The sequence below is a fragment of the Manis javanica genome, chromosome X (genome assembly GCF_040802235.1).
Source record: "Manis javanica isolate MJ-LG chromosome X, MJ_LKY, whole genome shotgun sequence".
Classification (NCBI taxonomy): Eukaryota; Metazoa; Chordata; class Mammalia; order Pholidota; family Manidae; genus Manis; species Manis javanica.
The window spans coordinates 141,253,586-141,280,229 of NC_133174.1; the positions used below are offsets into that span (position 1 = coordinate 141,253,586).

At 40.0% G+C, this 26,644-nt stretch overlaps 1 protein-coding gene across 7 annotated transcripts in view; it reads left to right on the forward strand.

The window, feature by feature from the left end:
• The window catches only part of GAB3 (GRB2 associated binding protein 3), a 117,339-nt gene that overhangs the window by 85,612 nt on the left and 5,083 nt on the right, over positions 1–26,644 (forward strand). For 6 of the 7 annotated variants that reach the window (XM_037025028.2, XM_037025027.2, XM_037025029.2 and 3 more), the window contains exons 5-10: positions 3–58; positions 416–635; positions 1,786–1,867; positions 2,975–3,077; positions 24,230–24,346; positions 25,149–25,261. In XM_037025028.2, the coding sequence (XP_036880923.2) occupies positions 3–58; positions 416–635; positions 1,786–1,867; positions 2,975–3,077; positions 24,230–24,346; positions 25,149–25,261 (691 nt within the window). Of the gene's footprint in view, positions 1–2; positions 59–415; positions 636–1,785; positions 1,868–2,974; positions 3,078–24,229; positions 24,347–25,148; positions 25,266–26,644 lie in introns of those variants that run through there. The other variant, XM_037025025.2, reaches the window with a different exon arrangement.

Sequence of the window (26,644 nt, forward strand, 5' to 3'; positions counted from 1 at the left end):
AGCTGATGTAGAAGGCCAATCCTTAAGACACCGAGACAAGCGGCTTAGTTTAAATTTGGTAAGTTTGATGCTTGAGTTCTTTTCAGCCTCAGCTTTACCAAAAATAGCTTAACCTATGTATGTTCCCTTGAACTGTTTTGAGACTAAGCACTCTGAATCTCTGAACCCCCCTTAAGGCTTGAACTTGTCTGGGAAGTACTGGACTTAGTCTTCTATAAGGACCCTGCCAGTTCTGATGCTTGACTCAGGGTAGTTACTTCACGCGTCACAGTATACTTAGAGCATTTGTATAAATTCATGACCCTTTATCTTCCAGCAAGTCCCAGGGTAGAGCTGGAGTTAGAGGCTTGTCTGACTTTACTAAGGAAGTTTAGAGTTATTCTTCGATCATTTGCAACTGAAGCCCTCTGTGTAGCCATGCAGGTTCTCCCCAGTGCGCCCCACAGCCTCGGCCAGTGTTGAAGACAGCTACGTGCCCATGGGCCCCCAGGCCACTGCCTCTGGTCTTGGACCTCACTTCAGCCCTGATGACTACATCCCAATGAGCTCAGGAAGCATCCCAAGCCCATTGTCTGAGCTGCCTGCAGACCTGGAGCCACCCCCAGTGAATAGAGATCTCAAGCCTCAGAGGAAACGTAAGTCACTTGAGCAGGCCTACTGTGCAGGAGAGGGGAGCAACGTCCTGCTGGCCATGTGGGAAAGCTTCCTTCCTGACCTGCTCTGGGGAGGAAGCACTAGAGAAACTATCCCAGAGGGCCATGAAGTATAGGAGGAAGGAGCAGTGGCTTAGATTCAGTGGGAAGGCCTGGGTACTTATACGCACATATGTCCTGCAAAGCCGAGTTCACTCCAAAGGGCTCATCTTTGTCTGCTTCCTTAGCAGAGGCCCAGAAATAAGTGATGATGGGTAGGAATGGAATGTACCTGGCATCTCTTCATTTAAATAGTGCTTGAATGTAAGATCGCAGGTGGCCCCTTCTGTAAAGCAGAGAAGAATGACCTTTGACGCTAATCCTTGAATGTCAGACCTGGTCATATGTGTCACTGTCCTGTGCATGTCTATCAGCAGAGGTGTTTGGGGTTGCAAGAGTCCTTGGAGCATCTGCATTACTGTCCAACAGCTTTTCTGGTCGTCTAAGCAGCATGGACGGAAGGGGAGAAAGGCGAAGAGGGAAAGAAGTAAAGCACGTCTCTCCTGGGAGACTGATTGGGCAGCAGGAGAATCACTGTCCTACGCCCTGGTGATAATGGAGGGAAGTTCAGCAGTCTCTGCCCATAGAAAGAAATACAAAATATGGTCCAGGCAGTGGCTGCTGATGTGGGGAAAGATCAGATGCCAACCGCTGCTCTAGATGCCAAGGCTACTGCAGTGAACAGTAAAGGCCTGTCCTCCCAGAACACAGTCTAGATCTAAACCAGATAATCACAGATAAATGCATCTTTGCAAACTGGGGGGAGTGTTGTGAAGGGTAAGTACAGGAACTCATGAGCCCATGATGTGGGGGCTGATGTTATCTGGAGGTCAAAGAAGACCTTCCTCAGCAGCGGATATTGAGCTGAGATCCAAAGATGACCAACCAAGCAGAGAGATGGGGACTGACTGGGTCCTGCCTGTGGTAGCATTTCCTTGAGCTCAGAGACTTTCATTTGTTGTATTCACACAGTGCTCCCAGCACCTAGAACTGCCTGACATAGAGTGAGTACTCAATAAATGGATATTAACTAGAGACATATCACCCTGAACTGCTGAGAACTAACCATACTGGATATTCTGTTATCCTGTAGCACGGCCACCTCCTCTGGATCTGAGAAACCTGTCCACCATCCGGGAGCACACATCTCTAACCAGGTCCTGCACTGTGCCTTGGTAAGTCTTTGATTGCACAAGGGGGCCTTATCCAGCATAGACTCTCTCAGTTTTAGGCCCCTTTGATTAATTGTAGTTGAAGTCCACTTGATCTAGCTCAAACCAAAGGAGAGATGGGTTTATTACCTTGGGCCACAAGTGTGTTTTAGATCACACGGAAAGGAATAGAACTGAATCTCGGGGGATACGGGAATCAAGAACTAGGGTGCTGCTGAGAACCCAGTGAATCCTCTCCATCTCTCTTGGCTTCTCTCCTCACTTTTGCTCATTGCTCTTTCTTTGGGGAACTCCTTTCTAAGTTGCACAGTCTTCATGTCCAGAGATAGCTGTAACGTAGATCCTGAGCTTATTTATTTACATGCTGCAATTCCAGTACCAACAAAGACAGCCTCTTTTTAAATCACAATTCACGTCTCTTGGCAGGGGGAATTTTCCTGACCCAGCCTGAATGAAATCAGCTATGGCCCGGGGGGAGGGGGCGCCAGTAGTACCGACTTGGCTTCCAGAAGCCCAGCTTTGTGAATGTATCTGCACCTCCCAACTCACCTTTTAGAACATAGATTTTCAGAGTCCTGAGCCGGACCGAAGAGTTTCTTGGTTAATGCTAAATGCCACAGGACATAATTACTTTGTAAAGCAAAATTCTGCAATCAGCTATATTTCCAGCCAAGGTTACAGAGACACTCAGCCTATGCTTCTGTCTCAGGAGTAGGATGAACATTGGTGTGCAGTCTTGTTCTTATCCATCAAAGGAATGATCACACTTCCTTACTTTTCCTGGTTACTTTGACTGGAAACAAAAGCACCCCAAATTTTGTTTTTGTTTTCCCAAATGACATGATGCCTTGGTCTGTTTCTAGAAAATTAGTGAGCTGTGTCACGTGGAGAGCCTAGAAAAAAGTAGCCTTTGAGAATTGGGAGCCGTTTGCCCCAGGGTGGGCCAGATGCTGCCAGGTAGTCTCTACTGCTTTAGGAATTGCTCTGGCCAGAGGAAGTTGTATCCGAAAGAGAGGGCTGAAACCCCACAGAGGCCATGTCCAGTTCCTGGCTGGCTTTCAGAGCAGCTGTAAGACATTGCTTTGACCTCATCTGTATTTTTGTTCATAGCAATCGAACCAGCTTTCTCTCTCCAGAAAGAAATGGTATTCATTCTGCAAGATTTTTTGCCCATTCTGTTTCCAGAGAAGAGGAAGAAAGCTACATCCAAATGGTAATACTGTATTTTTCACTATTCTCGTTCTTCACCGCAGTCTGTATTCTTATGAGTTCATCATAAAGGAAACATACTTACTTCAGAAAGCCCCATGCAATCTTAAAACAATCACTCGGTTGTAATACTGTGTCGCAGTGATTTCTAGACAGGGAACAAATTGATTTTGAAGCTGGTTTTCTTTCCTGCCATATTCAGCTCCTCGTACCATTTTAAGGCCACAGGATGTCAACAGTACCCAGGGCTGAGGCAGCAATTGAAGGATGAATCCCTAAAGTCCCACTGGGCTGGGGGTAGAGTGTTCTGTGCTGTGGGTGTGTGTCAGTCTGTGGAGACTAGTGTTATAGGGTGTTTCTGTAGACCTGTGAGGATAGAGGCCTGATAGCTCTGTCCTTTGATTAGCCATTTACACTTCAAGAATCCTAATCTCTGTTGGCCCTTCTATTCTCTTTACCTTGGATTCTTTTGAGAGCGTGGCCTCCTGAAGAGAGAGGTTTTCAGTACCTCTGGCAATTTTCAAGCACTTCAGCCAGAATTGTACCTATTTTGCAATATAAAAATGTAGGGAACTCCAGAGAGAATCTGTTTTAACTATGAAATTTTGAAGAGAGATCTTAGAAGGACAGTAGTCAAGGCACTGACTACATATATACACTTTTGAGAAAACAATTCTGCCCTCCTATGCATGATGATAATAGGCAGTTAAAAATTCAAAAAACACTAATCTCCAGTGAAGCGGTGGTAATGAGATTACCTCATTTTGCCTTTCTGTTTGATAAAAATTGTGCCGTAAGTGCATTTAACCATATGCAGATGAAGTGACTCATATGCAAATCTACCGTGATCTTCCCAATGTTTTTCACACTTAGTAATGGCCCTTGGTAAACTTCTAGAAGAAAACACTCTTATAAAGGATGCTGACCAGCTGTGCTCTGTCTCTAGAGAGCAGAAAAGGAAGTGAATTTATAACCTAATAGAAGCAAGTGCAGAGTTATTCCAGACACTAGCAGTTCACTTCTGATCTTTCAGGTTGTTTCACTAACAATACAGTTAAGGATTGATTTCCTGCCTCAGTTTATAATCATTGTTTCTGTGCATTAATAGGCAATACTACACAGTAGATTAAGTAGGCCAAAGGAAGGTAGCTGTGAGGGAATCAGCAGATAAGTGTGTATAAAGGCTATCTCATCTCATTCACTTGTGTTTTTTTAGCTTCAGTAATATAATTGCCAAATGACTTTGATTGACATTATTTCACTTGTTCCATGTAACCACACTGTATGGTGGACAGAACTAATATAATTTTATTTTGATTTTGCACATAATCATATGCATTTAATTGTTTTACTCCTTGAGGACAGGTTCTGATCTGAATGTAAACATTTAGGCCAGGGGCGAAAATACAAGTTTATTAAAGTCAGGTACCCTTCTTTATCCTGTACCCGGTCCCGGAGCATCTGTCCTCTCCCCACTGTGCCTGTTCCTCCTGGTCGTGGCTGGGGTGGGGAAGGGCTTGGGTCCCACTTGACTGCAGCTCTGCCCTTTGTCCCTTCTCTGTGTGGTCCTCTACCCACGAGGCTGTAGGGGGCCTGTTGTGCAGTCCTGAGGATGTTTTCAGAGTCAGTCGTTGCTCTCTTGCTGTGTACATGGGAGGCGGTTTTCACCTTGCCTTCCTACTCCACCATCTTTTCCACTCAGTAAACCGGAACATAAATGGAAATGTCTTTACATATTTTATGTCAGCTTTACTTTCAGCAATGTTTTGTAGTTTTCATGTACAAGTTTGTCTCCTTGCTTAAGTCTATTCCTAAATATCTTACTCTTTTTGATGCTATCGTAAATGAAATTGTTTTCTTAATTTCCTTCTCAGATTGCTAATTGTTAGTGTATAGAAATGCAACTGAATTTGGGGTGTTGGTTTTCTATCCTGCAGCCTTGCTGAATTTGTTTATTTTTTTGTTTATTATTAATTTTTTTTGCATGGAATCAAGTGTTTTCTACATATGAGACCATATTATCAGCAGATTATTTTGCTTTTTCTTTTACAATTTGGATGCCTTTTATTTCTTTTTATTGCCTAATTCCTTTGCTTAGAACTTGTAATACTTTGTTGAATAGAATTACAGAAGTGGATATCGTTTTTTTAATTCCTGATCTTGAGGGTCTTTTTTTTTTTAACAGATTTTATGCAGACATAAATTTTCATTTCTTTAGGGCAGTGGTTCTTAACCCGGGTGATTTCGTCTGCCAAAGGACATTTGGCAATGTCTAGAGGCAGTTTTGATTGCCACAGCTTGAGGCAAAGGGGTGGGAGCACCACCTACTGGCGTTTAGTGGGAAAAGTTAAGGGATGCAGTTGCACATTGTACAATGCACAGGACAACCCCCCTGCCCCCAACAAAGAATGATCTGGCCCCAAAAGTCAGTAGTGCCACTGTTGAAAAATCCTGCTCTTGGGTAAATACCCAGAAGTGACACTGCTGGGTCATTAGCTGTGTTTAACCTGTCATCAACTGTATGTTTAACTTTACAGGGTAATGCAAAATCTTTTCTACAGTGGCTGTACCTTTTGCACTCCCATCAACAATTTATGAGAGTTCCAGTTGCTCTACTGGAGCATACTTGGTATTGCAGGGTTTTTTTTTTTTTTTGAGAATAAGTTTAGTTTTTTTTAAAATTTTATTTTAATTTTTTTGGTATCATTAATCTACAATTACATGAGGAATATTATGTTTACTAGACTCCCCCCATCATCAAGTCCCCCCCACATACCCCATTACTTGTCTTCTCTGTGCTATACTGCCTTCCCCGTGCGCCCCCTACATTATGTGTGCTAATCATAATGCACCTTAATCCCCTTCTCCCTCCGTTCCCACCATCCCTCCCCAGTCCCTTTCCCTTTGGTAACTGTTAGTCCATTCTTCGGTTCTGTGAGTCTGCTGCTGTTTTGTTCCTTCAGTTTTTGCTTTGTTCTTATGCTCCACACATGAGTGAAATCATTTGATACTTGTCTTTTGCCTCCAGACTTATTTCACTGAGCATAATACCCTCTAGCTCCATCCGTGTTGTTGCAAATGGTAGGATTTGTTTTCTTCTTATGGCTGAATAATACTCCATGGTGTATATGTACTACATCTTCTTTATCCATTCATCTACTAATGGACACTTGGGTTGCTTCCATTTCTTGGCTATTATAAATAGTGCTGCGATAAACATAAGGGTGCATATGTCTTTTTCAAACTGGGCTGCTGCATTCTTAGGATAAATTCCTAGGAGTGGAATTCCTGGGTCAAATGGTATTTCTATTTTGAGTTTTTTTAATCTATCAGAGCTTTAAGTGACAAATCATGAGCAAACTCCCTAACATTGTTCTAAATCTATACAATTCAATTAAAAAATATATATATTTTACCGAAACAGCATGGAGAAGACAAGTAATGACTCTACATCCTCTTACTACGCTGATGGACAGTGACTGGAATGGGGTTGGGGGGAGCTGAGGACTTGATAATATGGGTGAATGTTGAAACAACAATGTTTTTCTTGTGAAACCTTTATAAGATTGTATATCAATGATACTTTAATAAAAAAATATTTTACTGGGAAGTATAACAAAGTGAAAAACAAATAAATGTACATATCAAAGTATTATCAAGAAGCAAACACTGCTATGAACACCATCCACAAAGAAGCCTCTCTAGGCCTCCCTCAACCCCTTCTGCTGCCCATAAAGGTAGTCATTATCATGAGTCCAACACCGTTTTTAAATGTCATATAAATGGACTCATATAGTATGTATTGTCTTTTATTTCTGGTTTCTTTGATTAATATTTTTTTGTGAGAACAGCCTATGTTGTTGGGTGTAGCTGTAGTTCACGTGCATTGCGGGAGCACATGCTTGAATGTACCATAGCTTATTTAATTCATTTGCCCTTGATTGAAGTTTTTGTTTTTGTTTCTAATTTAAACATTCTAATACATGTGTAACGGTATCTCGTGATTTTAACATTAGGGAAATGTATGTTGAACATATTTTTCTGTGCCTACTTGGCCCGTATATCCTCTTTGGTAGAGTTATCTGTTGAATCCTTTTGTCCAAATTTTAATTGGGCTGTTTGTTTTCTTATGTTGAGTTTTGAGAACTCTTTATATATTCTGTGTAAAAGTCATCCAATGGATATGTGACTTGCACGTATTTTCTTTGAGTCTGGATCTTGTCTTTTCATTTTCTTCTGTCTTTTGCAGAGCAAAGATTTAAAATTTGGTTAAGCCCAAATTAGTGACTTTTTTCAATCATGGATTGTTAGCATTTCTAAGAACTGCCTAATCTGAGGCTATTAGGATTTTCTCCTATGTTTTCTTATCAAAGTATTATGGTTTTACATTTTACATTAAGGTCTGTCATCCATTTTGAGTTGTTATATAAGGCATGAGATGGTATTGAGAACAATTCTTTGCATATGGATGTCCAAATGTTCCAATGCCATTTGTTGAAAAGACAGTCCTTTCTTCATTGAGTTGCCTTTGTACTTCTGTAAAAAATCAGCTGGGCATATTTTTGTAGTCTTTCTATTCTGTTCCACTGACTTATGTGTCTATCACTTTGTACCATGCAGCTCTGATTACTGAAGCTTTACAGAAAAATCTTAAAATGGGCAATATATTTTTTACAATTTCATTCTTATTTTTAAGTCTTTTGTTATTCTACATCCTTTGCCTTTCCATATAAATTTTAGAATAAGCTTTTATTTACAAAAATATCCTGAAGAGATCTTGATTGGAATTGTGTTACATCTATGAATAAATTTGAGAATAAACGTATTTGCTATGCTGAATATTCCAATTCATGCATATGGTATGTCTCACAATTTATTCAGATTTTCCTTACTACTTTCCTCAGAATTTTATGATTTTAACATATAGATCTTATGCACATTTTATTAGATCTCTACCCAAGTATTTCATTTTGAGGGGCTATTGTAAATGATATTTTTGTAATTCCAGTTTCCAGTTGTCCATTGGTGATATGTAGAAACATGATTGACTTTGTATGTTGGCCTTATGTCCTGCAGCCTTGCTAAATTTACTTATTAGTTGTAGGAGGTTTATATTTTCTTTAGATTCTTTGGGGTTTTCTGTTTACATGGTCATCTCATCTGTGAATACAGTACTTTATTTCTTCCTTTTCAATCTGGATGCTCTTTCATTTTTTTGCTTGCCTTAACACCAGTGCAGTGCTTCCCTACCATGTTGAATAGGTACAGTGAGATGAATCTCTGTGTCTCCATCTCCTGGGGAAACCATTCAGTCTTTCACTATTAAGTATGATGTTAGTTGTAGGTATTTTATAGATGTTCTTGATCAGGTTAAGGATCTGATCTATTTCTAGTTTGCTGAGCTATAGGAGTAGCAGACGGAAGACAACATGGGAAGATTGATTATTTCTTTGACATATCTTCTTGTAGAGTAACTTAAGCATGTATAGGTTTTAAACTACTAATTAAATTGCGCACACACATTAACATAATAGGAATACAGTTACATAACCAAAGCAGATCTATAATTACCAGCCATCTCCAGTGAAGCCAAGAAAACCATTTAGGCACCCTAGGCATTTGTGAAAATCTGTCTATGATATGATGGATATTGTCCAACTGTACTTGAACAGTCTGAGAGAAATCAGACAAATTAAAACAACCCATTCCTGGGAACTGTTCACATCCCATATGTTCTTTTAACAGTAGATAGTCTGTAGTTGTAAGATTTTGGAGCGCTACAACTTGCACTTCTCCTAATTCTTGGTTGAGTTCCAACAGTATAGATCCAGTCAAATTTGTTGTTTTACTGAAAGCACAGGCCAGCTTAGATATCTCCTTCTTCATTCCCATGCAAGTCCAGGAACCGGTGGGATGGATGCAGCTACAACTGCAGCATCACCTGGATCTTTGTTGAGGTTTTTTGATGATCATATTCTGGTATGACTCTTCCAGAGAGTGCTGATGTTGGAAGTTCTTCTTCATATCGTATCTTAGTTCATTTTCTGGGTAGCCAAATTAGGCTTTGATCCTCTGTATAAACACAAACAAACCCTTTGCCCACACTTTGATATGCCCTTTATATTATTGTGAAGAACTTATTGGAGATCACCACACAGGAACTGCTTTTTTTTTTAAGAGAAAGGAATATTATCAGAAAAATGTACTTCCATAGCTGATCATCTGCCACCCTTTAAATGATCAAAATTAGGGATATTTAAAGCATGCTTTAATTGTTGATTTACAGTTAGTTTTATCCTATCAGGGAGTAATCCCCCTTTTCTTTCCTTTTTTTTGTTATCATTAATCTACAATTACATGAAGAATATTATGTTTACTAGGCTCTCCCCTATACCAGGTCCCCCCTATAAACCACTTTTTACAGTCACTGTCCATCAGCATAGCAAAATGTTGTAGAATCACTACTTGTCATCTCTGTGTTGTACAGGCCTCCCCTTTCTCCCTCCCCCCATGCATGCTAATCTTAATACCCCCTTTCTTCTTCCCTCCCCTTATCCCTCCCTACCCACCCATCCTCCCCAGTCCCTTTCCCTTTGGTACCTGTTAGTCCATTCTTGGGTTCTGTGATTCCGCTGCTGTCTTGTTCCTTCAGTTTTTCCTTTGTTCTTATACTCCACAGATGAGTGAAATCATTTGGTATTTCTCTTTCTCCGCTTGGCTTATTTCACTGAGCATAATACCCTCCAGCTCCATCCCTGTTGCTGCTAATGGTAGGATTTGCCCTCTTCTTATGCCTGAGTAGTATTCCATTGTGTATATATACCACATCTTCTTTATCCATTCATCTACCGATGGACATTTAGGTTGCTTCCAATTCTTGGCTATTGTAAATAGTGCTGTGATAAACATAGGCGTGCATCTGTCTTTCTCAAGCTTGATTGCTGCGTTCTTAGGGTAAATTCCTAGGAGTGGAATTCCTGGGTCAAATGGTAGGTCTGTTTTGAGTATTTTGATGAACCTCCATACTGCTTTCCACAATGGTTGAACTAATTTACATTCCCACCAGCAGTATAGGAGGGTTCCCCTTTCTCCACAGCCTCGCCAACATTTGTTGTTGTTTGTCTTCTGGATGGCAGCCATCCTTACTGGTGTGAGGTGATATCTCATTGTACTTTTAATTTGCATTTCTCTGATAATTAGTGATATGGAGCATCTTTTCATGTGTGTGTCTGTTGGCCATCTGTATTTCTTTTTTGGAGAACTGTCTGTTCAGTTCCTCTGACCATTTTTTAATTGGATTATTTGAGTTTTGTTCGTTGAGGTGTGTGAGCTCTTTATATATTTTGGACATCAAGCCTTTATTGGATCTGTCATTTACAAATATATTCTGCCATACTGTAGGGTTCCTTTTTGTTCTATTGATGGTGTCTTTTGCTGTACAGAAGCTTTTCAGCTTAATATAGTCCCACTTGTTCATTTTTGCTGTTGTTTTCCTTGCCCGGGGAGATATGTTCAAGAAGAGGTCACTCATGTTTATGTCTAAGAGGTTTTGGCCTATGTTTTTTTCCACGAGTTTAATGGTTTCATGACTTACATTCAGGTCTTTGATCCATTTTGAGTTTACTTTTGTATATGGGGTTAGACAATGGTCTACTTTCATTCTCCTACATGTAGCTGTCCAGTTTTGCCAGCACCATCTGTTGAAGAGACTGTCATTTTGCCATTGTATGTCCATGGCTCCTTTATCAAATACTAATTGACCATATATGTTTGGGTTAATGTCTGGAGTCTCTAGTCTGTTCCACTGGTCTGTGGCTCTGTTCTTGTGCCAGTACCAAATTGTCTTGATTACTATGGCTTTATAGTAGAGCTTGAAGTTGGGGAGTGAGATCCCCCCTACTTTATTCTTCTTTCTCAGAATTGCTTTGGCTATTCGGGGTCTTTAGTGTTTCCATATTAATTTTTGAATTATTTGTTCCAGTTCATTGAAGAATGTTGCTGGTAGTTTGATAGAGATTGCATCAAATCTGTATATTGCTTTGGGCAGGATGGCCATTTTGACGATATTGATTCTTCCTAGCCACGAGCATGGGATGAGTTTCCATTTGTTAGTGTCCCCTTTAATTTCTCTTAAGAGTGACTTGTAGTTTTCAGAGTATAGGTCATTCACTTCTTTGGTTTGATTTATTCCTAGGTATTTTATTCTTTTTGATGCAATTGTAAATGGAATTGTTTTCCTGATTTCTCTTTCTATTGTTTGATTGTTAGTGTATAGGAAAGCTACAGATTTCTGTGTGTTGATTTTGTATCCTGCAACTTTGCTGTATTCCGATATCAGTTTTACTAGTTTTGGGGTGGAGTCTTTAGGGCTTTTTATGTACAATATCATATCATCTGCAAATAGTGACAATTTAACTTCTTCTTTACCAATCTGGATTCCTTGTATTTCTTTGTTTTGTCTGATTGCCGTGTCTAGGACCTCCAGTACTATGTTAAATAGCAGTGGGGAGAGTGGGCATCCCTGTCTAGTTTCCAATCTCAGAGGAAAAGCTTTCAGCTTCTCGCTGTTCAGTATAATATTGGCTGTGGGTTTATGATATATGGCCTTTATTATGTTGAGGTACTTGCCCTCTATTCCAATTTTGCTGAGAGTTTTTATCATGAATGGATGTTGAATTTTGTCAAATGCTTTTTCAGCATCTATGGAGATGATCATGTGGTTTTTGTCTTTCTTTTTGTTGATGTGGTGGATGATGTTGATGGATTTTCGAATGTTGTACCATCCTTGCATCCCTGGGATGAATCCCACTTGGTCATGGTGTATGATCCTTTCGATATACTTTTGAATTCGGTTTGCTAATATTTTATTAAGTATTTTTGCATCTACATTCATCGGGGATATTGGTCTGTAATTTTCTTTTTTGGTGGTTTCTTTGCCTGTTTTTGGTATTAGGGTCATGTTGGCTTCATAGAATGAGTTTGGGAGTATTCCCTCCTCTTCTATTTTTTGGAAAACTTTAAGGAGAATGGTATTATGTCTTCTCTGTGTGTGTGATAGAATTCTGAGGTAAATCCATTTGGCCCGGGTGCTTTGTTCTTGGGTAGTTTTTTTATTGCCATTTCAGTTTCTTTGCTCGTAATTGGTTTGTTTAACTTTTGTGTTTCTTCCTTGGTCAGTCTTGGGAGGTTGTATTTTTCTAGGAAGTTGTCCATTTCTTCTAGGTTTTCCAGCTTGTTGGCATATAGGTTCTCACAGTAGTCTTTAATAATTCTTTGTATTTCTGTGGAGTCTGTCGTGATTTTTCCGTTCTTATTTCTGATTCTGTTGATTTGTGTTGATTCTCTTTTTCTCTTAATAAGTTTGGCTAGAGGCTTATCTATTTTGTTTATTTTCTCAGAGAACCAGCTCTTGGTTTCATTGATTTTTGCTATTGTTTTATTCTTCTCAATTTTGTTTATTTCTTCTCTGATCTTTATTATGTCCCTCCTTCTGCTGACTTTAGGCCTCATTTGTTCTTCTTTTTCGAATTTCGATTACTGTGGTGTTAGACTATTCATTTGGAATTTTTCTTCCTTCTTCAGGTGTGCCTGGATTGCTATATACTTTCCTGTTTGGACTGCTTTCGCTGCATCCCACAGAAGTTGGGGCTTTGTGTCGTTGTTGTCATTTGTTTCTATATATTCCTTGATCTCTATTTTAATTTGTTCGTTGATCCATTGCTTATTTAGGAGCATATTGTTAAGCCTCCATGTGTTTGTGAGCCTTTCTGTTTTCTTTGTAGAATTTATTTCTACTTTTATACCTTTGTGGTCTGAAAAATTGGTTGCTAGAGTTTCAATATTTTGGATTTTGCTGAGGCTCTTTTTGTGGGCTAGTATGTGGTCTATTCTGGAGAATGTTCCATGTGCACTTGAGAAGAATGTATATCCTGTTGCTTTTGGATGTAGAGTTCTATAGATGCCTATTAGGTCCATCTGTTCTAGTGTGTTGTTCAGTGCCTGTGTGTCTTTACTTATTTTCTGCCCGGTGGATCTATCCTTTGGGGTGAGTGGTGTGTTGAAGTCTCCTAAAATGAATGCATTGCAGTCTATTTCCCCCATTAGTTCTGTTAGCATTTGTTTCACATATGCTGGTGCTCCTGTGTTGGGTGCATATATATTTAGAATGGTTATATCCTCTTGTTGGACTGAGCCCTTTATCATTAAGTAGTGTCCTTCTTTATTTCTTGTTACTTTCTTTGTTTTGAAGTCTATTTTTTCTGATATTAGTACTGCGACCCCTGCTTTCTTCTCGCCGTTGTTTGCCTGAAATATGTTTTTCCATCCCTTGCCTTTTAGTCTGTACATGTCTTTGGGTTTGAGGTGAGTTTCTTGTAAGCAGCATATAGATGGGTCTTGCTTTTTTATCCATTCTATTACTCTGTGTCTTTTGATTGGTACATTCAGTCCATTTACATTTAGGGTGACTATTGAAAGATATGTACTTATTGCCATTGCAGGCTTTAAATTCGTGGTTACCAAAGGTTCAAGGTTAGCCTCTTTAGTATCTTACCGCCTAACTTAGGTCACGTATTGAGCTGTTATATACAGTGTCTGGAGATTCTTTTCTTCTCTCCCTTCTTATTCCTCCTCCTCCATTCTTCATATGTTGTGTGTTTTGTTCTGTGCTCTTTCTAGGCGTGCTCCCATCTAGAGCAGTCCCTGTAGGATGCCCTGTAGAGGTGGTTTGTGGGAAGTAAATTCCCTCAGCTTTTGTTTGTCTGGGAATTGTTTAATCCCGCCATCATATTTAAATGATAGTCATGCTGGATACAGTATCCTTGGTTCAAGGCCCTTCTGTTTCATTGCATTAAATATATCATGCCATTCTCTTCTGGCCTGTAGGGTTTCTGTCGAGAAGTCTGATGATAGCCTGATGGGTTTTCCTTTATAGGTTACCTTTCTCTCTCTAGCTGCCTTTAAAACTCTTTCCTTGTCCTTGATCCTTGCCATTTTAATTATTATGTGTCTTGGTGTTGTCCTCCTTGGATCCTTTCTGTTGGGGGTTCTGTGTATTTCTGTGGTCTGTTTGATTATTTCCTCCTCCAGTTTGGGGAAGTTTTCAGCAATTATTTCTTCCAAGATACTTTCCGTCCCTTTTCCCCCTCTCTCTTCTTCTTCTGGTTCCCCTATAATACGGATATTGTTCCTTTTGGATTGGTCACACAGTTCTCTTAATATTGTTTCATTCCTGGAGATCCTTTTATCTCTCTCTTTGTAAGCTTCTGTGCGTTCCTGTTCTCTGGTTTCAATTCCATCAATGGCCTCTTGCATCTTATCCATTCTGCTTATAAATCCTTCCAGAGTTTGTTTCATTTCTGTGATCTCCTTTCTGGCATCTGTGATCTCCCTCTGGACTTCATCCCACTTCTCTTGTGTATTTCTCTGCATCTTACCCCCTTTGCAAGGCGCTGGGTTCTTGCAGGTGTGGATGTGGTCTGGATGTTGTCCTGTGTCCTCTGGTCTTTATTCTAGGAAGAATTGTCTTTGTTATATTTTCATAGATATATGTGGCTTTGGGAGGAGATTTCTGCTGCTCTACTCACGCTGCCATCCTGGCTCCGCCTCTTTGTTTTGTTTTTAAATCATGAATGGGTGTTGAATTTTATCAAATGCCTTTCTGCATTCATTGACAGGATCATTTAGTTCTTTTAGACTGCTTTAGTATTGTGGATTTTACTTTATTTTTTAATATCGAACCAGTATTGTATTCACTGAATAAACCCCACTTGTTCATGGTGTATTTTTTTTATGTATTGCTGGATTTGATTTGCTAACATTTCATTGAGGATTTTGTGACTGTGTTCATGATGGATGTTGATCTGTAGGTTTTTCATAGTGTGTTTGGTTTTGTTATCAAAGTAATACTGGCTCCTCAGGAAGTATTCTTTCCTCTTCTATTTTCTGGAATAGATTGTGTAGAATTAGTGTCATTCATTATTTAAGTTTTTTTGGTATATTCACCAGTGAAACCATCTCGGTGAATTCAGTTTCATTAATAGTTATAGGACTGTTAACGTGATTTCTGTAATCTTGGGTGAGTTTTGGCTATGTGCCAGAACCTCTACCCTTTTACCTTTCACATGTAGGTCTGCAGTGAATCTGGAATTAACTTTTTGTTTATGGTTTGAGGGAGTAGTTAGGTCTCATTTTTTCCCCTCATATGTTTCCCCAACTGTTCTGACACCACAGATTTAAAATTATTGTCATTTACCAGTATCCTGCAGTACCATCTTTGTCATAAATCAAGTGTTGAGTGTCTCTTTGGACAATGCCACAGTACACAAGTGATTGCAGCTGTGTAAGTCTCAGTATCTGGGCAAGGAAGTCCTCCTGCTTTGCTAATCTTCTCGAGGTTTCTTTGGTTATTTGTGCTCCTGTTTATTCCCATGCAAATTTTAGTAGCAATTCATAAAATCCTACCAAAAAAGAAATATTGTTCTCTGCAGGAAGGGTGGTCAAAATTATTTAATCCAACAGTACTAAGAATTGGAATTACATTTTCTCTAATTTTGAAAATAATGGAATCAAATATAGAAGTAAGCCATTATTAGAAACATTGGATCTTGAGTATAAAATAATTGTGTCTGACATATTTAATGAAATGAGATGAGGAGAAAGGACCTGACAGACACATTTAATGAAATGAGATGAGGAGAAAGGACCTTTTAAAACTTCTAAAATAGGGATGAAATTAGAAACTCAATGCCTGAGTTAGAGTAAAGCCAAAGAGGGATTTAGTAAATTAGAAGATGGGTGTGAAGAAGTTACTAATAAATCAGGGCAAGGAGATAAAAACATAGAAAGTTGAGACATGGAAGATAATATGGGAAGGTCAAAATCTGTCAAGTCATAGCTGCAGGAGGTAATAGAAGAAAAGAGGAGAGAATAGGAAAAGGGATAATGGCAGAATTTCTAACAATTTGTGAAAGATACCAATCCTCAGACAGTCCAAAGACTCACAAGCAGTTCAGTATAGGCAAATGTTAGTGGTAGAATGTAGGTGGTGGGTATATGAGTGTTCACAGTATATTTTCCTTAATTTGCCTGATTGGTAGAAAATCTTCACAGTGGTAAGTTGAAGAAATGAACCACACGAAAGGAAAATGAATAAAGGCAGAGCAGCAGTTAACAAAATAAAATAAACAACAAAATCAACATAACCAATCAAGAAAAAGCAGTGGATACAAATACAGTATTAAAAATGTAAAAGAAGTAATTGCAACTATACCAGAGATTAATGATATAACTTCATACCAGTGAATTTGAAAACTTCGGTGAAAATAGGCACAATCTCAGATAAATATGACCAAAAATGTACTCAAGTAGAAATGGAAAACCCAAATGGTTATGTAATCATTAGAGAAAGTGAATCAGTAGGGAAATTTTTACTATAAAGGCCCAGACATTTCCTGCTGAAAGGAAGAGATTGTTACAGTCTTATATAAAGACCTCTAGGGAATAGAAAAATGGGGAATATCACTCAGCTTATTTTATAAGGCTGAAATAATTTGATACTAAAACAAATAGCAGTTAACATAAGTACAAAATTATAGACCGATCTCATTCATGCATGTTAAAAAAAATCCTAAAGAAGAGTATGCACACTAAAATCTTGTAAGTGACTGTTCATAGCAGCATTTTTCATAATAGCCAAAAAGTAGAAACAACCCAAATGTCCATCAACTGATGAAAGGGTAAATGAAATATGATCCATCCATACAATGGAATGTTATGCCGCCAGACAATGAAATCAAGTACTGATACATGAAACAACGTGGATGAACCTTGAAAATAATACGCTGATTGAAAGAAGCCAGTCACAAAAGACCACACATATTGTATGATTCAATTTGTGTTAAATGTCTCGAATAGCAAATGTATAGAGACAGAAAGTAGATTAGTGGAAGTTGTCTAGAGCTTGGGGAGGTGGTGGGACTGGGAGATTATGGCATAGGGGTACAGGGTTTCCTTTCGGGTGATGGAAGTGTTCTAAAATTGATGGAGGTGATGCTTGCCCATATATGTGACTGTACTAAGCACTACCAAATCATGCACTTTAAATGGGAGGATTCTATGCTTATGGAATTATATTTCAATAAAGCTGTTAAAAAGAAATCCTAAAGAAGATTTTAGCAAAAGAAATCCACCACTGTATAAAGCTGAGAATATACACAAACCAGATGGATTTATCCCAGCTGTGCAAAGTGGTTTTGACATTTGAGAATATGTTCATGGCCATCTTGGTAAAGATGGTAGATTGACCACAGGCTTCTGGTTTTCCTCCATCCAAAAGTATCCTCTAAAGTCACAGTAAAGGTATTTGCTAAAGGCATGAAACCCACGAGGGTGTGAGGATTGGAAGAAGACGACAGCAGTAGCATTGGAAACTGGAAAACAGATATGTAGTAAATGACTTATCAGACCCAAGAAATAAATACTAAATAAGTGAGGAAGGCAAGAAGCACCTCACTGGAGAAATACCCAGAAGGTTCAGGAATTACCCATGGCACATAGTTACGGAAGTAGAGAATATTGGTAACTAATAGATTTTTTTTTACGTTTCTCCTTTTGGCATAGTTCTTATTTCCTCCAGTCTACCTTGGTCTCTACCCTTCATGCTTTGAGTACATGCATAGTGCTTGTCAACTGGGGTTCACTGCAAGGTGACCTCACTAGACAGTTTTCTTGGGGAACCCCTGATGTCAGGCCCTAGGTCTTGCCTCTTGGGTTGCCCCAATAGTCCAGAGGGCTACCTTCCAATATCCATACTCAAATGTTAAGGTCTAGTTGTCAACACTGAAAAAGAAGGGCTGGGGAAAGAAAGGTTTCAGAAAAGGTTCTCATACCTGTTATGTGTATTTACTTAATCACCTTGTTTCTTGTATTGTATTCTTGGTCAAATGTGTCTAGTGTCCCCCCAGTGCAGAGACCCGTTGTTTGAGTATAGACACCCCCTTCCGTAACTGTACATGTAAATGGCCCCTTTAAACTCTAGCCATGGCTCTATTCCATTGATCTCCCTTCCTTAGAGGCAGTCGTCCTGGGACTAGGCACTTCCCTACCTGCAGTCCCAGGGAAGGGGAACAGGCTTGTGACTTGGATCAGGGCTCTGGCAGCGAGAGGTCACACAGTCCCTGCACTGATCGGACAGGCAGGGGGCGCTCAAGGAATGACTAAAGCTCATGCACAGAAAACCAGGAAAACTCCCAGAAGGCATAAAAGGTCCCACTCAATCCAGAGCTCTGAGGCAACTCTTGCTGGGTGGGAAGGCAAGAGGGGAATCAAGGCAAGGTGCAGGCCACGCTGGTAAGGAGTGGTTAAATCCAGTAGGCCTGGCAGAGGAGGTGATTGACCACTGTCATCCAGGCTCCAAGGCAAGGGGACAACCTCACATAGGAAGGCCGACCAGGTGTCGCACGCCTGTCCTTCTCTCTCTTCCAGGTGGGAGCATCCTCTTCAAGGTTAAAGCCAGACATGCCTCTGGCATGCATTCTGAAGAACTGGGAGCAATTTGATCCCAGACCCTGAAAAAGAAGTGTCTTATCTTCTGCACACAAGCCTCGCCTCAATACAAACTCTCTAACGGAGAGGCTTGGCCCCCAAGAGAAGTAGACAGTCTAATAAGGTGATGCGGCTAAATTTATTTTAATGCAAGGAAGGAAAATAGTCAAAAGCCCGTGAACTACTACAATATGGGACTATTTTTCTAAATATTTTTGGTGGAAATCTATTCTACTTATTGGGTTCATCATTATCCTCAAAAATTGGGAGGTTTTTAAACTAGACTCCCTGAAACAACAAATTTATCTTCTGCAATACAGCCTGGTTTTAAATGACTGGTGCTAGAATTGTACTTGCATTTCATTTCCAGCCCCCTGGACACACACAGTCCCTATCACTTCAGAGCCTTCATCAGCCCTGTTAGACCTTAACCCAGTTATATATAAACTGCTCGCCCTTAGAGTGTATTCTTAAAAACTGAGATACTTTTAGTCAAATAAGCTAAAAGGAAGGGCAGTTGGATATCACTAACTCAAATCTCTGTATCAGTTTATGTCTGTGTATATGTTCTTTTATGAAAAGTGTTGCCAACTCTAATCATTACGTCTCAATCTGTATGTTTGTATGTCTAAGCATGTAAATGAGAAATATTTTTCTACCTCTGAATGGTATTAATAAAAATTGATTGAAAGAAAAGCTCTTGTGAAAATTGGGCATTCTAAAACTTCCAGAAAATTCTAATAGAAGATACTAAGCATTAATGCTGATTTAAGTTGAACTGAAATGGGACATATCCTTATGATTATCAGCTGCCTAAGTTTACCTAAAGTCTTTTAAGTCGATGTTATCTGCTAAATCTTTCAAGAATAAAATGCCTAGAGGCTTGACTTTGTCTGATGTTTGGTGTAAGTTTTGTAAGTAATCTAGCATAGTTGGTAGGAATGAGTAAACTAAATAAGTGTAGCAAGTGAACACCTTAATAATTGTGTGTTACAGTGTGTTACAGTGTGTATACCTACAAATGGCCTGAGAATTTTTGTAGTAACCTAAAACCTTAAAGTTTTGCTAAGTTAAGTAGACATATTTTTGTGCTTCATGAGAGATTGTGCTGTAAAGCACACGGTTCCAGAAATTATAAAGTGTGTTAAAAAATTTGTCAATCTAAAGAATGCTAGTGTAATGGTTTACAATAGCCTACTTCTCAGTGTTCACTGAAAATTAAAGTTCCTAATGATTTTAAGTTATAATTAAAACTACTTAAAGTAATAAGGAAAACATCTCTGCATGATAGAAAAGATGTGTGTTTTGGTAAGAGAAAGTGTAAGAAATGAAAATGTGTTTTATTGAAAGTAAAAGGCAACTTTGTTCTAAAGTACAGCTGTTTATTTAAAGAGGGAGAACACTGAATGTAAAAGGAAAGTTGTAGAAAGTTTGTGGAAAAATTTAATATGGTCATGCTATGTGAGATTAAAGCAAGTGAGTTTGATATATTAAGTACACAGCAAAACTAGAATTTTTTTCTGTTTGTTAAAAGGAAAAAGTTTTTTTGAATTATTTGTCTGCTCTTAATGGTAAAAGATTGCAAAGGATTTTTTAATTATTTATCAAAGCAGTTTCTCTTGCTTAAAGTCTCAGTGAGTTGTGTAAGTGGCCTTCTGTATTTGCCTTTAAACTTCTTATTGCCATTCTGATTAAATAGATAATGTTTCATAGTGACCTATGATTCTGTTTAGGCAAGTGCCTTAAAAACTTTCTTCTCACAGCTTCCCAAAATCAAATTAAAAAAGGTGCTTTTACCTCTAATTAACTCTGATATTTTCCAGAGGTCCCCTGGAACATGTCAGAGGAATTTTTTCTCATTAAGGAAAGTTATTTGGCTAATTTGGCTTATTTATCAGATATATAATTACCTGCCTAATTACCTGAAAAGCACTGTCAAAGGGAATGATGCTAAACTTTGTTACTGAATGTTTTGTTACAGAAATATCCAAATTTCCTTATATCAACTATCTTATAGTAAGCTCTCATCAGGTCTTTAACCATTGTGATTTGTAAGTCTTTTGTCATTTATAGTCACTGTTTAATTACTCATAAACTACTAAAGAACTAGATTTCACCAGAAAAGGTATTGGTTACATAGGATTAGGTAAACTAAGGAAGATGATTTTGTGGCTTTTTGTTTCAAATGTTGCTGATAAAGTGTTTTAAGCTTTTTCTCTTAAGCTGACAACAGTTTAGTAAATGACTATCTTTATAAGCAGAATTGAAACTTTATCTTTCTCTCTACCTGATCCCTCCAGAATTTAAAAACTCTCAGTGACTATTTTTATATTTCATGGCAGTATGTTTATTTGCATAAGTTCAATAAGAATCTGCTTTCCTTGTAAGAGGACCAATTAAAAACACTGGTTATATTACCAAGGCTTTGACTGGAATGTCATACCTGAGAGACACGTGTGTAAACTCAGATATGAACTGACAGCTTTAAGGAACTAAGGTTGACTTTATAAAACCAACAAAGCCCCTTAGAAGAACTGGCCTGGTACCTTGCTTACAGAGTTCCCAGCAGCCTTACCAGGTGAGTAAGGAAGGTCACTTCCTGGAAGGTACAGGAACCTCAGGATGTCTTGGGGACCTCAAGAAGAGAGGAATTCACCCAAATCTACAGGTACTGCAGGCAAAACCTGATGGCAAGTGTGGATAAAATTGTAACATTTCCAGAATATCTCACCTGGCTTTAGTACATCTGCAAATCAATAGGCGTTCAAAGCTGGAAAGAAGTATGGCTTTAGTGCATCTGCATCATTCCTCAGGGGTGGAGAGAAATTCACCTGGGCAAGGAGGGCTTATCTGTGCCTGAGAGGGGAGGGGGAGGGCCAGCTTTGCTGCTGCTGGAGGAGAGAGAGATGGGCTGGACTGCAGTTTGTAAGCAATAAATGGGTTTTTAAACTTTATTTCTGCCTTTGACTGATTTCGGTTTTTAGAGGTATTTTGCCCTGGGATTTCCTCTCCACGGACTTACACCAAGTCTGCTTGGCTTTCTCGCCTCGAGAGGCCTTTAAAAGTCCAATCTGAAATTCCTTATAAAAAGTTCCAGCAAAGCACATTTAAAAGATCCCATGTAATCAATTGCTCTTCTTGCTGCACTTATGCAAATAATCAAGCCAAGTGTTAATTATTTTCTTAATCTGGTTACTTCTAATAAAAATGAGGGTGATTTAGAGAAAAGTATTGTTTCAATAATGCAGCCTTATCTATACTAATCCTAGTACTAATCATTGGGACATAAACTAGATCCAGAATTCTAGTTTCCCCAAAATATCTGGCTCTGATTCTCCAGATGTTTGTTTTCTCCCATCATTTCAATTAGAATCTTACTATTCTTAATCCTTATGTTTAGCCATGTATTCTTTTATCTCCTTGTCAACTTTGTTCTTCCAGAATGGAAAATCCAACTCCAGATGTTGTTACTTAATCTAATAACACGATTTGTTCTATCTTGCCTAGAAGCCATGAAACTGCAAATAGTAATAGAAATGGAACCTGGAATAAAAGTGCTCATCTTCCCGAGCCCTCTCAACTGACCAGGGATGGAGACCTAACTAACTGCACCCCTTACTGCACCCCTTCTCAGCATGAACCAGCCAGAGTGGTCATGACCCCCTTTCCCTAGCAGCAGCTAGGCTCTCTATCTGTAGAGGGGGGAATGAGACAGGGACCGTAGGTGTAGTCAGAGTGGGGTGAGGGCCTCTGGGAAAAGCAAGGAAGGATATTTACAGTCAGAGCAATGTAAAGATGTAAAGAAGTCCCTATTGAAACTCTGTGTTCAGCATGATGCAAAGTCAAGGTCACAATAGTTCTCTAGGAAAAAGATACTAGTCTAGGAATATAGACATCTTCAGTGAGATCAGTTAAAGGTCAAAAGACCAGGAGCAACTTGGTCTGGAATGTTTGAGTGTTCCGCAAATAAAGAAAGGTATCTCAGAAAAAAAAAAAAAGAACAAGTATATCAGCATACTAAAGAGAAAAACTTATTATCCTATTTAGATGCAGAAAAAGTATTTTGCTGGAACTTAACATCTATTCACACACGGGAACTTGAGACATGAATGGAGGTGGCATTACTGGGGAAAGGATGGCTATGCATGTGGGGTTAAAAAAAGGATTTCACCACCTATTTCAGTACCATATCTTAAAATCGGTTCTGGGTAGACGATTACTTGATTGTGATAGGCAAAACTTTATTTTAGGAGAAATGATGAGGAAACAAAGTATGACCGCATCACAGGAAGGATTCTTTAAGCAAAAAACAAGAGCAAGCCATTAAGAAAAGATTGATACGTTATGTTAAAAGTGAGAACTATTTGTTTTAAAAAATGCTATAAAAAGAGAAAGAACAAGTACAGACTGATGTGCTATTTGTACGAAACCAACAAGTGATTACTCTCCAGGATAAGCAAAATATTGAGAAAAAAAATACCAGTACTTGAATATAAAAATTAGCAAAACCAAACCAAACGTGAACATACAATTCATGGAAGAGAAAAAGTAAATGACCCTTAAACATGGAAAATCAAAGCACAGTAAGATACCATTCTCCCATATCAGGTTAGAAAAACATTAAGAAGTCTGACAATACCAAGTTACCAAGTGTTGGCCAGGAGGGGGAGCGACAAGAATGGGTGTACACACCTGGTATGCATGTAGATTGATGCAATCACAGCCCCTTTAGCTTGGTGATTGTAACGCTGAAGGTGCACACGTCCTATAACTCAGCAATCCTAGTCCCAGGTGTACAGCCTAGAAATTCTTCTGTAGGTGCTAGAGTGGCAGCATTGCTTATGAGAGTCCTCAAACTGGAAGCAACTCAAGTGTCCGTTGGTGGTGGAATGGTTCACTAAATCATTACACAGAATCCTCTAGTCCAGTGAAAATGCATGAGGTAGGGCTAGTGCATCGACCTGGGTGAATGTGAAGCATGTACTACAGAGCAAGAATTGACGTCTCCAGAAGTATGTTCAACATGGCTCTACTGATAAAACCAAAACAGGCAAAACTAAGCTGTGATTTAAGGATACCTACACACTCAGAGAAGCACATTTAAAAAGAAAAGGTGTGGCAAACACAAAAATTCAAGGTAGTGCTTGATCTCTTAGTGGGAGGAGGGAGCAGCAGACGGAAGCAGGCAGTGCATGGGTGTTGGTCGTGCTCCATGCCTGAGGCCGGGTGGTGAGTCCATGGGGTTGTGGGGGGGCTTGCACATGTTATCACTGTTTGTATTGGATAAAGTATCTTTAAATGCATTTGGGATGCCTTTATTAGAACTTTAATAAGTGGGATTGATCTTTTCAGGATTTACTCTCCAACATATCATAGGCCTGTCAGATCCATAAAATGAATTACTGGGGGAAATTTTGGCCTGCTCTTTCAATGGTGAATAAAGGTGTGGCTGAATTGTATGTATTGGATGTCAAATGCCAGCTGTCCCTCAGACATGCAGGATGATCTGTGCAGGTCTCATCAACCGTTCGAGTGGAAACACGACTCACCCTGTTTCCCTTGGGCAACCCAGCCAGATATCATTAACCTGAGTCCTGTGATGTTGCTTTCTAGGAGAAGCACAGAACAGCTAGTTCCCTGAGCAGTGGTGCTCTGACGTGGACAAAGAAATTCAGCCTGGATTATTTAGCCCTGGACTTCAATTCGGCATCACCAGCTCCTGTACAGCAGGTAGGAAGGACTTCATGTCTGAGAATTCCCAGGTGATTGCATTTCTGTTTAGATTTTTCTGGTGATTCAGCAATGCATATTCTCTTTGGAAAGTCTTAAATGTACAGACATGTACAGGGAACAATATTAAAATCAGGGTATACAGTATGATTCCATTTTGTGTGTATGTGTAGAAAACAAAGCCTGGAAGACTTCCTTCCCTTTTGCTGAATGAACTCTCACTTCTCCTTTACCTTTAATGTCATTCCACAAACCAGAAAGGCTGGTCAGAAGGGTGCGACAGGCAAGAGCAGAAGGTGCCTTAGTCAGTGTAGGTCACTGTGCAGGCAAGGCAAAGCAGTCCCCATCTCAGTGGCTTGCAACGGCAAAGCCTTTCTCAGTTGTTGCTCATGGGCCAGTGCATTTCAGGCTAGGACCTTGGTGTTCCAGGTCATCTTTGATCCAGGGCCGAGGCAGGAAGAGCAGCCACATCTGAGGCATGCTGGTCTCCTGGCAGAGGGCAAGGGTGACTGCAGAGTCACAGGGTGCCTCGTTTCTCTTTAGGATTGGCATGTGTCTCTTCCACTCACATGATATTGGCCAGAGCAAGTCAAATGGCTAGAGCAGAGTTGAAGGGAGCAGAGATGAAGAGATACTTATACATGTACACACAAAGCATAATGATGCGTCCGCAGGAGATGCCCAGGAGGAAGGGGTGGCAAATATATGTAGCCACACTGTGAAGTACCACAGAGAGGCCGACTTTCCTGACTTTTTTGATTCCATGTACTAATGAAAACCCTTTGTTTTCCTTCCCATTCAGAAAGTTCTCCTGTCAGAAGAGCAAAGAGTTGACTATGTCCAAGTGGATGAGCAGAAGACACAGGCTCTTCAGAACACAAAGCAGGAGTGGACGGATGAGAGGCAGTCCAAAGTGTGAGTGACGTGCGGTTGGGCCGAGTGGGAGTCAGTGGAGATGTGGGTCGCCTTGAGGTTTTTTGCCAGAATAGCACCAATGCTTAGTGAAAAGCAAGATCCGGAAATAATGTATAATTTCCATGGGTTTGGCAAGAACCTCTGGGGGAGGGGAGCTAGTGGTAAGTACCGATGGGGACAGCAGGGGGCTGTGAGGGAGTGCGCGTGCCCGGTCCCTGCTGCAGTGGTTTGGTTTCCAGCCCAGAGCCGCCCCCGGGGATGCCTGGGGCTGGGGCTGTGGTCTTAAGGGGCAGAGATGGGGGGTTCCACGGCACAGACTGGGGTGTATAAAACTCTATCCATTCAGGGACGTTAGGAACAATAAAAACAAGACTTGCGAGAATATTTTCCCCAGAATTTGGTTAGAAATCCCTCCAGTGGAGCATTTTCAGTACAGATGAGAGTCAGTATTGCTACGAGGAGAATAACCTAACTTGACTCCAATACCTGAAATTCTGACCTCTCTCCTGTGCTTCCACTGGAATCGTAAGTTAACCTAGCAGAGAGGTCCCTGGAGACCATCTTGTTCTGGCCCCTGAAGACACTGTTGAGGAGATCAAAGCTAGCAATGGTGGCAATATTTGCACTCCTTACTGCAAAGACTCCAGTGGACAAATCACTTCTGTCCCGAAGACAGTTCAGCTGATGGGCAGTGAGTCTTGGGTTCCATGATGGACCAGTGAGATGACACTGCTGGCTCTGAGGGCATCATGGGTCAGCAGCTACCGGTGCCTGGGTATTCTGTCCCTGCTGGCCTTTTTCCAGCATGCTCTCACACGCATCATCCCATTTCTCCCACTAAAAGACCTCAGAAGCTAGGCTTGGTAGAGTTTGCTGCTCCCACTTTGAAGAAAACTGAAAACCAGAGGTGGGAGCACTTTGCCCAAGATCACTCATGGAGCCAAGACAGCATCAGGCTTCAAGTAGAGCCGGCTGGGCCGCCCATTGCAGGCTCATTCCAGTTTACATGCTTCTGAGAATTCTGAGGAAATTTATCAATTCGGTCAATGTCTGAAACGTGGGAAATGTGCAGACGTGAGATGAGTTATCCTCTCTCCCTTTCATAGAATTTTGAGCAGGTGCTTTTATATTTATAAGGTATGTGTGGCAAGCCAGGGTTTCTTTACGTGGTGTTCAAACGGAGAAGTCAGTAGTCACCGCTACAAATACCTCCCTCTGGTCACTGTGCAGTCTGCTCTTGGATTGTTTGGTCCCTTGAGCCAGCTAATGCTGGCAGAATATTTGCCACCTTAGGGAAGGCATAACTTGAACCTGGACCCAAGCTTTTGAGCAGTGAAAGGATCAGAGAACAAACAAACAAGTTCCATTCTCAGGTTTCTAGCA